This window comes from Thalia democratica, unplaced genomic scaffold (genome assembly GCF_965202585.1).
Source record: "Thalia democratica unplaced genomic scaffold, ktThaDemo2.hap1.1 HAP1_SCAFFOLD_1477, whole genome shotgun sequence".
Lineage (NCBI taxonomy): Eukaryota > Metazoa > Chordata > Thaliacea > Salpida > Salpidae > Thalia > Thalia democratica.
In genome coordinates, this window is record NW_028140332.1 from 15,269 (window position 1) to 29,571 (window position 14,303).

At 25.2% G+C, this 14,303-nt stretch overlaps 1 protein-coding gene across 1 annotated transcript; it reads right to left on the reverse strand.

Annotated features, from left to right (window-relative positions):
* Positions 1–2,256: 2,256 nt before the first annotated feature.
* LOC145848503 (GRIP and coiled-coil domain-containing protein 1-like) lies at positions 2,257–13,993 on the reverse strand. Its single transcript, XM_082953929.1, has 14 exons — positions 13,978–13,993; positions 13,602–13,753; positions 13,447–13,536; positions 11,733–11,877; positions 10,169–10,326; positions 9,063–9,244; positions 8,683–8,783; positions 7,050–7,132; positions 6,369–6,515; positions 5,210–5,412; positions 3,466–3,589; positions 2,891–3,021; positions 2,585–2,650; positions 2,257–2,446 (listed from the first exon to the last, which is right to left on the reverse strand). The coding sequence occupies exons 1-14, from the start codon at positions 13,991–13,993 to the stop codon at positions 2,296–2,298; spliced, it is 1,749 nt and encodes a 582-aa protein (XP_082810055.1). The 3' UTR covers positions 2,257–2,295.
* Positions 13,994–14,303: the final 310 nt, after the last annotated feature.

A 14,303-nucleotide genomic window follows, 5' to 3' on the forward strand; every position in this document is an offset into this window, starting at 1 on the left:
TAGATGTTTATAAGCCAAAAAAGTTTATGGTTACACTGATTTTGCCTTATATAGGTGCAAAGTCAATTCAATTGTATATGTATTAAGAAAATAACAGAGAAAGTTTAATATGCAGCCAAAACTGGACTGATTTTCACTTCTAACTCAGTTCATAGTCCAATCAGGTAAAGATAATAAACTCACGAGTATAGTAGTTTTGTTGTTAACAATTTTAAACTTTTTTGCTCAAATAGTTAAACAGGTCAAACCTCCACAAATTTAGTACAGAGAACATGTTCAGAAATCTGTTTTAAATCATTTTAATAACCGACCAAAGTCCATTGGTGTTACAGCTAACAATACAATGAATAGCAGCGCACTTGAATAAGAATCCAGATGGTACAAAGAGTTACAGTTTTACAAGTTTTTGAAAACTTTTTATGGCTTTGATCTGGCTAAAATTAAAGCTATACAATGTACATATTAGTTTCCAACTTTATGCAAACAAAAAGAATTCGACTAATCGGTTTCCTTATTTTGTTAAGTCATTTTGTTTTAAAAAATTTTACGTTAATTAATTTTTTACGTTTGATTAAACTTATTCATGTCCTTGATTGTATAAAAAACTATATAATTTTAAATTCATTTATTATTACATTTGTAGTACATGCTAATATAAATTGTTGAAATATATTTGTGTTGGGTAAAAAAAGTTTGTTTTATTATCTTATACTAGAAATAGTACTATATAAATAAAAAGTGTCCAGTAAAACAAATAAGTTCGCATTGTAACATTCATAAAAAATAACATATAACTTTATATTAAATGTTTTGTAGAAAACGTAAATAAACAAATATTAGTCTAATTTTGTTTTATTCGACACTTAAGCTTAAAAAGTTTAAATCGTAGCTTGCAACTGATTTCGAATGTTTGTAGCTCTTAGTATAACGTTTTAGCAAAAATAATTACAAATATTTCTACATTGGTTTATATTTTACTTAAGATTTTAAACTGATTTAAAATAGTAAACGTTTATTACATGTTTAAAAGTATAATAACAACAAAAATTGTCAACATTAAAAGTTCAAAAAATTTAAGTAAAAATAGATAAAAACATTGAAATGTTAGTTTGAAATTACCTGCAGTAAAAATATAAAAGTATGTACTTATCAAAACAACTTAAAAATAAAGAATTCTATCATCGTCAGATTTTACATACAGTGTATATTTTTGTCCAAAAAAATTAAAAACAGTACACTTTACATATCAGTGTGACTATCTATTATTCATATATTTAACATAAAAAACAGCTAAATAATGTTTAAGATAAACTTATATTGTAAAAATAAGAATGAAAACTATTTCTAGATGCATGCTTTTTAAAACTATAATTTAAAACTTTTTTGAAGTTAAACATTAATACGTTATTTAGTACTTATATTATTAAAAAAATATCTTAAGAACTTTATGTTGAACTCATTTTTAATGTGTAGTTATGTGGTTACTGTAAAACGAAAGCTTTCTTTAAATTTTTATAATAAAAAACTTGAAAGAAATAGGCTTCTAGTTATCTATTCATAAATCCAAAAAATATTGAAAACTATATTTTATGATAAAAATATTTATGAAACTTTAAATAATAACAATGCAATATCTTAACACTTTATAAAATAGTTTTAATAACTCTAATAACACATTACTCATCACTTTACATAAAAATAAATATTAAATATTTTGGTTGATTTGAATATCTAATACACCTGGATTATAGTTATCATCATCTACTTATTTTTCACAAAAAATAGAATTTTTGTTCTGTAAAAATTCACATAGAAAACAGTGCAAAACTAATTATAGAACAATATAAAACAATTCATTTTAAAAGTACATGTATGCTGAAGAAGCTTTAAAGTAAAGTAAAAATAATAATTGCACTTTGTTTTGCACGTCTTGGCTCGACCAAAAATTTTAACCAGCAATGATTTAGAACTATTCGATATTTAAAACAAAATCACCCAAAAACAAAACGGTCCAGCTGCGGTCGTACTGTTTTGGGTTTTTTGTCTATGGATATAAGAAACAGTAATACTACAGCATTACGGTAATAACATTTAAACCTCTGTCTCTAAACCTTTTTTATTCAAAAACTGTTAATCTAAACCCAATTTAAACTATCCGCCACGATATAATAATTAATACATTTGAATAATTAAACAACAACTTGAAGTTTAATTAAACTAAAAACAAACATAAATCTAATTTTACCCAATAAAAATTTAGAAGTACCACTGCAGCTGGCAGACAAAATAAAAGTTTTAAACTCCAATGTTCTTTTTTTCGTCGGGGCTGAACTGCAGTATGGTTGCTATGGCGACGGCCATCCTCTTCTTGGCAGTTTGTTCCCTGCTGACCAGGTACTGGTAAACGACGTTTTTCAAATACTCAACGTTGGCTCCCTCCCGTGACCTGAATGTAAATTTATTAAACAGAATATAGAAAAAGTTTTGCAAGACTTTTATTTTTTCAAGCTTACTTATGAAATTTTTTTTCTAATCTAGGAATTTATCAAATTATTAAAGACATTGAAAAATTAAACAAAGTTACTTGAATCGTTGTTGATCGTCAATTTTGAACTGAAGTTGTTGCATTTTATTTTCATAAGAATCAGTCCTGCAAAAATTATGAGAATTAGTTAAAACTAGTTGAAGAGATTTCAATAAGATAAAAAAATATTTAAAATACTTCTGGTACTAAAATTTTAACTTTGCGCTTAATAGTTATCAATTAAACACCATTAAAGTTTAGAAAATTTTCTGTGTTATATTGTTCGAGTACTATTAGAACAACAGTTTAAGTACGTATACAGCTGTAAATTTCTATAATTTTTGAAATAAATAAAACAAAACCAACTTAAACATGAGTTTGTCTTGTGCAGTTCTCAATTGATTCTCCAAATTTTTCTTGTCTCTGCGCAAACTGTTGATGATCAGTTCTTTTCTTGCCAGTTGTTCCGCGTTGTGCAGCAGCTTCACCTCGCCCTTCTGTTGCAACATTTGTATGAGAAATAAAATTTATAACAATTCATCATGATATAATTTAAAATACAATTGCGAGAAATAAATTGAGTTTATCTGTTGTAATTTCGCACTTCTGATTTAATATTAATTTATGTCAGAAATAAAGCTTGCTCCTATGTTATAGCTGTTATTTGCTAATTTCATAATAGTTCAAACATTATGATATAATTAAGGACTTAAAATACAAGTACGAGAAATTATCCAAATTTTCATGTAGTAACTTTGATATTTTAATACATATTTAAAACTAAAAACCTTATAAGTTATCAGGAAATGTTTAAAAATTCAAGTATGTATCAAGTTTTTATTTCTCAGTAAAGAACTATTTCAACAAAAATATAATCTATACTCTTACCATATAAAAACCAATATTTTTATAAAAAAACACAAATAAAACATAATATAAACTTTTTGCAGCATGATACTGAGGTTGTCTTCGGTGTTCAGCATGTCGACAGATCCGCTTGAGCGCAGTTTGGAGAAACTCGCTGTTGAAGAAGTTTCTCCTTGATCTATTATTGACAATGAGTCACTGTTAAAATAAAAGAATAATTTAAAAAACAGCAATGGTTAAGAGAGAAAATATTTTTTTAATCGTTTAGATGCTAAGAAAAATATGCATAAATAATTAAAAGGCTTACAGTACTAGTGGCAGGATACATTGTGTTAACTGATTATATCACACTTAAATTATTTATATTTTTTGTAATTTAGTAATTAAGTCATAAAAATATTAGTCATAGTTTTGGCTGAAAAAGTTGTTGTATTCTTTAGAGTCAAAAACTAACTGTTTTAAACAACATTTAGTAATTAAATTAATAGAGTGTTAAAGGTACTCATTAAAAATTAAGTTCATAAAAAAGTTCATATAAAAAGGTTTTAGATATATACTATATTCTTTTAAAAAATTATTCAGGTTATTGTTCTGCATTTTTTATACCGTTTTGGTCCATATAAAAAAATTAAATCAATCACTAAAAATATTAACAATGGGACATTTAAAATTAAAACAAATAAAATTATAAAACATTATGTACAAACATGTAGAGTATCTTAAAAAATTAATATATATTTTTAGGGTAGCCACTGGTTTTTGAATTTTCTTACTGATTTTCTGATTTTAATTCAGAATTTTTAAGTATAATTTTTCTGGTCCTTTATTAGTAGAAAGTTATATATGAAATTAAAAAGGGTTTTAAACAGTTTTTTTTTAACTTTTTACTATGAAAATTTCAGGTTCAAACAAAAAAATCATCAACAAAGTAACTAAAGATATATTCAAAATCCATTTTATTTTAATTAGTAATCCTGCGATTATTACTTGTATAATTTTGTTGTTTACTGTCATTTACGTTCGTTTTAATTCACTATTTTGTGAGTTTTCAAGTTGTTTCATATAGGGAAGTGATTTTTTTTTATTTTAAATTACTAATTAAAAGTTGCTAAATAAATTTTTGAATGTGTAATAAAGCTATATTATCTAATTAGAGTTATTTATTGCAACAATTGAGTATTTTATAACATAAAAATGTATATTAATATACGATCAAATAAGTAAAGCATTCTGTGGTAGTATTATTATTAAAGATTATCATAACTTGTATTGACTACTATAGTATTTTATAGTTCACAATTATGAAAAACAGTTTAACTTTTTTTTAAATGTTAGACAAAGACAAAAGGTTAAATATTCAAGATTGCTCCATCATTTTTGTTATTGATTTTTTTTTATAAAAAAAATTAAGGTTTTTCAAAATAAATAAAGTCAAAATATTTTTCAGCTTCTTTCAAGATTACAAGTTTAACGGTCGACTTGAATTTTACAACAATGATGGTATTTAAACTTTTTTATAAATTATATTTAATCTAAATACATATTAAACATACAGAAGGGAAATACCGACTAACAATTAAACACTGTGACACTCTAAAGAAGGTGCTAAAATATTTTTATTAATTTCGTAGATATACTAACTTTCTTCAATCTTAATGTTTACATTTTTTTGAGCTGTTCCTTTTTAATCTTAAGGAAAATGCCTACTTTGCTTTACATGGCGAAACTTGTCAATCAGTAAACTCATACACTTATATAACTTAAACAACTTTAAAACTTCGCAAGTGAATACAAATTGATATTCTCAACACAAAACACCTCGTGGGAAATATTCCCAATCTTCCCTTCAGTATTTTTATTTCCTTGTCCTTGTCCAAAACGATGGCCACCGTTCTGTCCCTCTGCTTTTTGATTTCCCCCTCCATCTCGCTCATCCTCATGCTCAGCTCGTCCTTCAGTTTCTGCACTTTTCTCTCGTTCATCCTCTCGTACTCCTCTATTTGCAGTTTCTGCTGTTCCGACTGGTAAAAATTTATAGAAACAATTGATAGGTATAGAATAATAAAATTGTTTCGTTTTTTTTTTTCTGCAACCTTTGTAAGTGGTTTATAGCATTTATTTAGTATAGAAATTAGTACGGACCTTTATTGAGTGCTCTGTGCTTTTGATTAGAGGGGTCGACAGCCTTTTACAAGTCGCAGGCTAACTTTCCTAAACAAAGTTGCTTGCGGGCTGCACTGTATAAATATTGTCTTGTGCGGGCCGCAGTTATTTTAAAATATTTGTATAAATATTATATATATATATATATATATATGTAGAACTAAAATACACAAAATAAACTTTTGCTTGGGACAGCTGTTTCTGCGTTTAATACGCGTCTTCAGTCAAGTTTTATTCAATGAAAAGCAAACTTGTAAGTACAGTAATAAAATTATACAAAATTATATAAAAGCATCATAAAAATATATATATATATAAATACCACAGATGTTCTTGTGCTAAAACTTTATTTCAACTAACGGCGTTTCACTGCTCTCAAATAAATTTAAGAACAGATCTACGGAGTCTCAAAAAGACTTCGTAGCTTTTTGAGACTCCGTAGATCTGTTCTTAAATTTATTTGAGAGCAGTGAAACGCCGTTAGTTGAAATAAAGTTTTAGCACAAGAACATCTATGGTATATATTCCTATAAGCTTAGCTTATCAGGATCTCCAGGACCTAACGCCTTTTAACGTTACATCTTATATATATAAATATATATTTTCAAACTGAATTTTTACAATAGATCAAAAGTAAATAGAAATTACTAAATTTCAGCCTAATTTTCATATTTTACTCCTTTTTTTTGTATTACAAAAGAAAGTTTTGAGCTTAAAAGTACCTCATGGGCCGCAGTTTGCGGCCCCTGGATTAGATGATATTAAAAACAATGTTTAAATTTATAACAAAATTATACATGTTAAACATTCTCACCGATTTGTCAATAGTTGCTTGCAGCTCAGAGCACCTCTCGCGCAGCTTACTGATGACGTCTTGCGCTTCGTTCAACTTCGCCGACGTCTGTTCCAGCTGCCTGTTGTCGTGGTAACCGGTCTTGATGCTGTTCAGCAAACTGCTTGTCTGCAATAAATTAAAAAAAATTTAAAAACTTCAAAAAATCAACAAGGCTTTTATTTATACTCATATGCTATGCTTGAAATACTTTAAAATGCGTCGTCAGCAAGCAAATAGAATAAGTGAAAGAACATAAATTTTATGTATAAAACAAAAAAAAATAAAGAGTTTGAACGAAAATAATGTATTACCTAAAGAATTATATTTAAAATAAAATATGTTTTAAATTAGATGTACAAGCAATAAGGTGTTGCTAATTGGTTCTTAAGAATTTTAGACGATTCTATCATTTGTAAAACATTTAACAAGTTTTCTTCAAAAGCACATAAATTTATTTAAACAGCGACATGTCTAATTGGTGACAACCCTGATTTAACTGATTTTCTCAAAAGCATTATGTAGCTTTCAAAAACTATTTTATATAACTGTTTTTGTTAAAACAACTTAAAATATATGGGAGTAAAATATTTAGGGAAACTTTAAATCATCAAAAGCAATACAAAAATTAATGCAAACTACAACAATTGTGCGTAAATTAACCTTTTGTTTTTCTATTTCTTCTTTCAAAACAACAACTTGCTGCTGGAGACTCAGATAAGCTTCTTTATAATCGTCTTCTTGCACTGAATAAAATTTGTTGTTTTTTAATGAATAATTTAAAGTAATGTGATTAAAAAACAAAAAATAAATACACAATTTAACATAGTAATATGCTTTGATTTTTAGAAAACAAATAAAGAGATCTCAACTTCTAGAGGAGAAATAATGAATTTATTCTTTCAAGGCTTTATTTTACAAATAAGTTTCAGTCAAAGACCTCGTCAGTACTTAAATAAATCTAAAAAGATATGTAACAGTCATGGAAAGTAACATTTAAACAATTAAATAAAAACAAACTTATACTCAAAATTATTACTTAAAACAAAACAAAATTTAAAATTAAGATTGAATTTATAGTACAGTTTAAATTTTTGTTAAGTTTCAAAATCAATATAACAACAAGAATAATAATAAAAGCTGTTGAATTCAGGATTGAAGAGCAATAATATATGCATAAAATGCATCTCAATTTAAAGCTCTCTTAGTACCATTAACTACATTTTTACTTAAGCAATGTTTACTTTGAAAATTAACAAGAATAAAAAAGAAAGCTTCTATCATTATTCTTGTTGTTATACTGATTTTGAAACTTACTTAAACTTTAAACTTCACCATAAATTCAACCTTAATATTAAAATTTAATTTGTTTAGTTTTTAAGTAAAAATTTGTTTTTATTTAATTGTTTAAATGCTACTTTCCATGACTGTTACATATCTTTTTAGTTTTATTTAAGCACTGACGAGGTCTTTGACCGAAACTTAGTTTGTAAAATAAAGTCTTGAAAGATTAAATTCATAGTAATATTATTGCTACTATTGATAATCAGCTTTTTCAAATACTGGTTATTGGTAGCCAATCAAAAACTTCAACTGAAAAAAAACAAACATTTTTTGAAAAAAAAGTTTGACCATGTTAACAAGGAAATATATAATTCATTCCATTTGTTTTTAGATATCAAGTTACTTGTGTTAAAGCCTCAAGTTAACTTTAGAATTCAGTACTAAACCTTAATTTTATTAAAATTCACTTAGAAGCATCGATATTTAACAGGAACGATGAATATTGTATCGCAAGTTTACACATAATAATTTTCAATTTAACATAACACTTTTATTACTTAATAGTAAAATTGTTATAAGAGTAAAAGAACTATTAAAATTATTGTTTTGTAATACATTCAACTAAACAAATTAAAAATATTTTGATTAATGTATATAAATAAATTTTAGAAAGTTTTTCCAAAGTTTTATTATTGTAAACATTAAAAATATTAAACTAAAAATTTTGAATAGTAACTCTGACAGAAAGAAAAAAGAACAATTATATATCATAACTGGCAATATCCTATCCAACAGTACTTACTTTGAAAACTAATTTAAAAAAGTATTGAGAATTATAAACACAAAATTAATTTGATAAAATCTGAAATAAATCACAACCATTATTTTAATTTAATCCACAACTGATTACAGTAAAACCTTATACTTAAAATATTTGTATGTTTATTTTACGTTTTACCTGAAACATACTTTGCAAAGGAAATAAAAAATAATATACTTTAAAAAAACTAACACTGATTGTTTGAGTTCACTTGTTTGCTTTTATTTTCTACCTCAAGTTGATTTAGACTTGAGTTTTTACACTCGGCAACAAACAACTTTTCTTTGAGATTTCTGTAGATAAGATTGTTTGAAACTTAAAAAAAATTCATGTGTCATAACTTTTACATCTTTGTCTACTTTGACACTTTCAAATATTTAAATAATGAAACTACTATAAAAAAGTACAATCATAAATTTTAACAAAAATCTGTTTTTTTTTCAATATTTCAATTCTTAAATATTTTTTATAGAATAACTATGTAAGTAAATTAGAAAATATAGTTAAGAAAACCCTCATAAACAAAATAAAACACTTTAAGAAAGTTATTTCATCGAAGAGAAACTACTTACTGTATTTCCAGTAAATTGTGTTCCCTCATACGTTCCTGGTATCCCAACTTCTCGCCGATCAGCAGCAGTCGGCTCTCCAAGTCGCTTATTCGCGCCTGATCGTTTCTGTTTCGCTCCACGCTCGTCTTGCTCGTTTTATCCGCATGTTGGCGCGCTTGCTCCACTTCAAACTGCTTGCTCAGCTGAAAATTTGTTTTGTAATCATCACGTTATACTTTATCACTACATAAACATAAAAAAAAAGTACTTATATGGGACACAGAAGTATTAAGTATTTTGACTGAAAAATTGTGATCTACCATGTCTAGCAAAATCTTTATTTGAAAAATAAATCCGGTGGGTCACTAGTTTTTGCAGATCATACAACTTAAAACCAATAAAGTAAGGGCTTTTACACAAAAACGGATTCCAAAGTATATTTTGGACGGTTGCTAATTTGTGGATATGGTAAATAATCAGTACTGAAAACGACTGAGAAGAAGCTTATCATAAACTTAAGAAACTAACTAAAGTTAAGAGTTTTTGAACTTAAAATAACCGTGCTTTTACCAAAAAGCAATTTAAAATCAAGTTTATAGACTACTTTATTTATCACAAAACTTTTATTTTTTATACATTTTACAATTCAAAAACTATAATTTTTTACTAAAAAATACGTTAAGCTCGAAGAATCACACAAATGCTTAATTTATTATTAAAACATTTTAGACACAATTTAAGGTTTAAGTAGAATATTATAGTATTTCAAAATTATTTTATACTCTCGTAACCTTATTTACGATATAATGGTAGTATGTGCTAAATTTAATTAATATTTCCTTTACCCGTAAAACTATTTAAACTGATTAAACTAAATAATAGTTAAGATTTTAATATGATGAAGGGGTAAAACAAAGATAACAAAATTTACAGTAGGTCATTCAGTTAATATTAGGGTTTAAACTCTTTTCAAAGACTTTAAATGCTATTTAAACAGAAGTTAAGCTATATTTATATTTGGCAACTATAATATATTTACTAAAGCAATCAATTACAGTAAAAAGATGAAAAAAGTATATTACAAAAATTTTAATTTTTCAAGCTTAATTTTTGGTAAATTAACTAACTTTAAGGTCTTGTACTTGTTTCTTTAAAATTTCAATTTCAGGCGGTGGAATTTTTGCTTCACTTTCTTTCAAATCGATTATACTTTGAAGTTCACAAACTTTTATTTGCAAACCTTCCACTTCTTTGATATTTTCACTATGGGAAGCTAACTGACGTTCTTGACTTTTTTTTTGTTTTCTTTAATTCTTTAACCTTTAAAAACATTGAGATAAATACCATGTTCATTAAGTAAATATCTAAAAAAAATAACCATTATAGCTAATAATTTATATCACTTTGGCGGATTTTATATGCATAAACAATAATAACATTCACAAAAATTTTAACAGTTTAATTTAAAATACTGTAAAAATATACTTTATGTACAATCATAAAATTTTTGTAAAATGCTTTTATTAAAGCTTCTAAAAATGAAAGAAGTTATAATATCAAAAACTTTTCTTTATAAACTCTAAAGATTTTTGAATAAATTTAATATTTTTTAGTGCTTGTTGTAATTAAATTAAAATAGTTTTAAAGCAATTTATAAAAACTAAGTAGTTTTTGAAGATTTAAACCAAAAATAATTTCTTTTAAGTTATATATTTTTCAAAAAGAAAAAATTTCAAGTTTTTTAATAAAGCACAAAACTTATGCACTCAACAAAACAAAAACTTCACCAATAAACATTTAACTCTATAGATTAAAAATCCAAACAATACTTTTAATGTTTCATATAATATTAAAAAACAAAATAAAACTTAACGATTTTAATCAAGTTGGGTAAAGCTTAAATAAATAGTTTTAGCTTGAGTTTTTTATTCTGTGATAAATTGTCTGAAAAGAATTAGAACTTTTTTTTGTGGTTAAAGATGTTTATTGACACACTTCAAAATGTTGTAAGTTTTATACACAAAACTATGAAACTTTACTTTTGTTTGAGAAAACTTGTTCTGCTTCTTTAAAAACTACGTTTTGATTATTACAACTAAAAAATTAAATAATATATATTGATATTAATGAATTAAATTATAGATTACATTCTATTATATTTCATAATGCTATAAAAAAATATTTCGGAAATAAAAAAGTGAATTTTAGATTCATTAGACAGAAGCAAACGGTTTATTGGCTATTTCTAATTAGTTATACCCGTATAAAGGGTTTCCGTTTTGATGTATAAAATTCTATTGATTAAATGTATTGTGTGTATACATAAAGCAGTTCATGATAAAAATGTTTAAAGTGCTAAACTTATGGTTTAAGAGAAAAAATCGAGTGCATTTAAAGACTTTATCAATTTCATAAAGGAAAATCAAGGATTGTGATAACCTTAAAAGGAATATTACTTAACATTTTTTTGGTTTTAATACAGATTCTATTCGTATCACTTATTCTGAGATACTACGGAAAAAAAGCTTCCTAAAAATATAAAATTTTGATAAAAATTTGAGGCACAAAGAATTTAACAAAAACATATAGATAAAAAATGCAAAAGGTGAGGTAACGTTAGAATTTTTCTTAAACTTGTTATTTATGAACTTTTATTTAGATGATGTTAAATAATAATAAAACATTAAATACTTCGCTCAAGTCTAACTTGAGATTGCAGAGAAACAGTTTTGGATCGTTCATCATTCAACATCTTCTGAATTTCTCTCAGCATTATCGAGTGCGAGGTCTGCTCGTTTTCCAGTTCCTTGTGCTTCACACTTGCATCTTCTTTAAACTGCATGTTTAAAAAAAAACTTTAATATCCGACACTTGATATTCTTTATTTACCATATTTATAGTAACTTGATTTAATTTTTTCAAAAGATGTCACAAAAACTATAATTTGTTGAAACTTTTCACAAATAAAACGTTGTATTTTTTTTCACGACTTTAATAAAATACAAACTAAACTAATAATATTAAGGAAAAAAGTTATATTTTTCAATAAAGTCAGTATATCAATATGCTAAGGTATGAAAATTAGAAAATTTATATAACTTGTGTAGGTGTTTAAAAGGTAACTTCAACAAATTTGTTAAAGAAAAAACATAAAATTTAATAATCAGTTGGAAGTCCACAAAAGTAAAAAAGTATATGTAAACTTACCAAAATTTTGAAAATACTATGAAAATATGTAAACGGAAAAAGCTAACAAGAAGTAATAAAAAATGGAAAGTAATAAAGTTTTACACCAAAATTAAATAAAATTAAGATGCTCTATAAAAAATTGTATTAACATTTTATTAATTATACAAACTTCACAAAAATTTTATAGATATTTTAAGTTAAACTACACAACAGAAACCCTTAGAAAAATGCTTAAAATAGTTTTTAAAGTTCACTAACTTTAAAATAATTAAATGTAAACAAGCATAAGAATACAAACTTAATTAATTTACAAATGTATTAATATAGTAAAACTAAAATTTTGTAAAAACATTTTAATATTTACAAAGGGTCCACCTTGATTTCAAAAGTTGATCTTATTTTATAGATTTTTATCTGAGCTATCAGAAATTTTTAACCGCTTAAAAAAATTCAAAGTATTTTTTGAGATATGAGAGATCAAAGTCGTTGACCTCAATAGGTTCCCAATGGGAGGCGCAAACTTAAAAAAGCTAAAAAAGACCATTTCACTAAAAATCTATCTACTCCTTCATTTTTTAAGCAATCTTCTTCAAATTTTCACAGCAAGTGTATTATTAAATATAAAAAAGATTGAATGCAGGATTTTTTTAATTTTGAAAAATAAAATTTTTACTAAAAAAACCACCTATGTTTTTTTTTTTATCTAAAATTTTTATTTTTAAATATTTTTAAAAATCTGACATTCAAAGTCTTATAAACTATAAAAGGAACGTTTCCTTAAAGTTTGAGGTCTCTAGCTCAAAAAACGAAGGAGAGATAGATTTTTAGTAATTTTTAAAATTTTTGAGAAAATGACCTCTAAAAATTTACGGTCTATACGTTTGTATTGGAAACTTTTTATAAAAATTACAATATCTTAAATGTTAAATAAGATTTTTCTATTCTATAAAGACTGGCTTGTAGTTTGTACTTTATGCTTTCATATAAGATCCAATGTTATTTTTAGTAAAAAAAAATGTCGGACCCCCCCCCCCCCTATGCCCTTAAATTTAGGCATACATAAGTTATTTTGGATCTAGAAAATGATAGATTTTTAATTAAATACTTTTTAAGAGGGGCTATTTAAGATTAATTTTTAAGAAGTTTTTTTATTGTTTTTAAAATAAGTGAGCAACTCTTCTGTTATATATATTTTGATAAGTAACAAATGACCAACCATTTCCAACTGTCTTTCAGAACTTTCAAGTTTTTCCTTTAGAATTTGTTTTTCTTTCTTCCAGACTTGACTTTGGTCTTCATATCGTTGCTAATAAAATAATGCGTTTAGCAAGTAATTTAAAAATTAGAGATCTAATAATTCTCTTAATTAACCTTAAGATTTCGTTTTTCACTTTGATATGCGTTTACTATTTTAGTTTTTTCTTCTGAAAAAGTTGACATAGACTTTGTAAGAGTAAGAATTTGTGATTTTAAATGTTCCACTTCCGAATTATTTTTTACTTCGTTTTCTGTCTCATCTTCTGCTAAAGTTTAAATAATTTAACATTCTATTTAAATATAAGCAAACCGATTTTTTTATACTTTTGTTAATATTTCAATTCTCATTAATCAACAACCATATCAGGTTTTATATCATCAAGATTTAGTCGTTACTAATTTTCAAAAACTTACTCAAAATTAAAAATAAATATCAATACGCCTTCTTAAAATTGTTAAGTGAAAACTTGCACTTTTAACCTTTAGCAACTTGCAGCAACAGACATTTTTATAACTATGTATTATAAACTTTCTTTATAACTATTAGCTAAATACAATAACCGTTTTAACAAAAATATTCAAAAAAAAATTCTAAAATTGATAAAAAAGTATTTGAAAAGAATGAACAGTTGATTACAATAGATAATAGAAGGATGAAAAACTAAAATATCATAAACATTTTTCAAATTGCTTCAATTGACTGTAACGCAATACTACTAGTATAAGAATATTTATGAAATAATAGACCATTAAAGTGAAGACTTTAGCTGTTATGTAACTTTATAATAACTAATTTGCAATTTTGCTATCCGAAAA

Excerpts from the sequence above, each read along its gene's own strand:
- LOC145848503 (XM_082953929.1), bottom strand. Across the intron at positions 3,022-3,465 it reads TCAGTATCATGCTGCAAAAA|AAGGGCGAGGTGAAGCTGCT; the intron begins GTTTATATTATG and ends ATGTTGCAACAG. Across the intron at positions 2,651-2,890 it reads CAAGACAAACTCATGTTTAA|GACTGATTCTTATGAAAATA; the intron begins GTTGGTTTTGTT and ends TAATTTTTGCAG.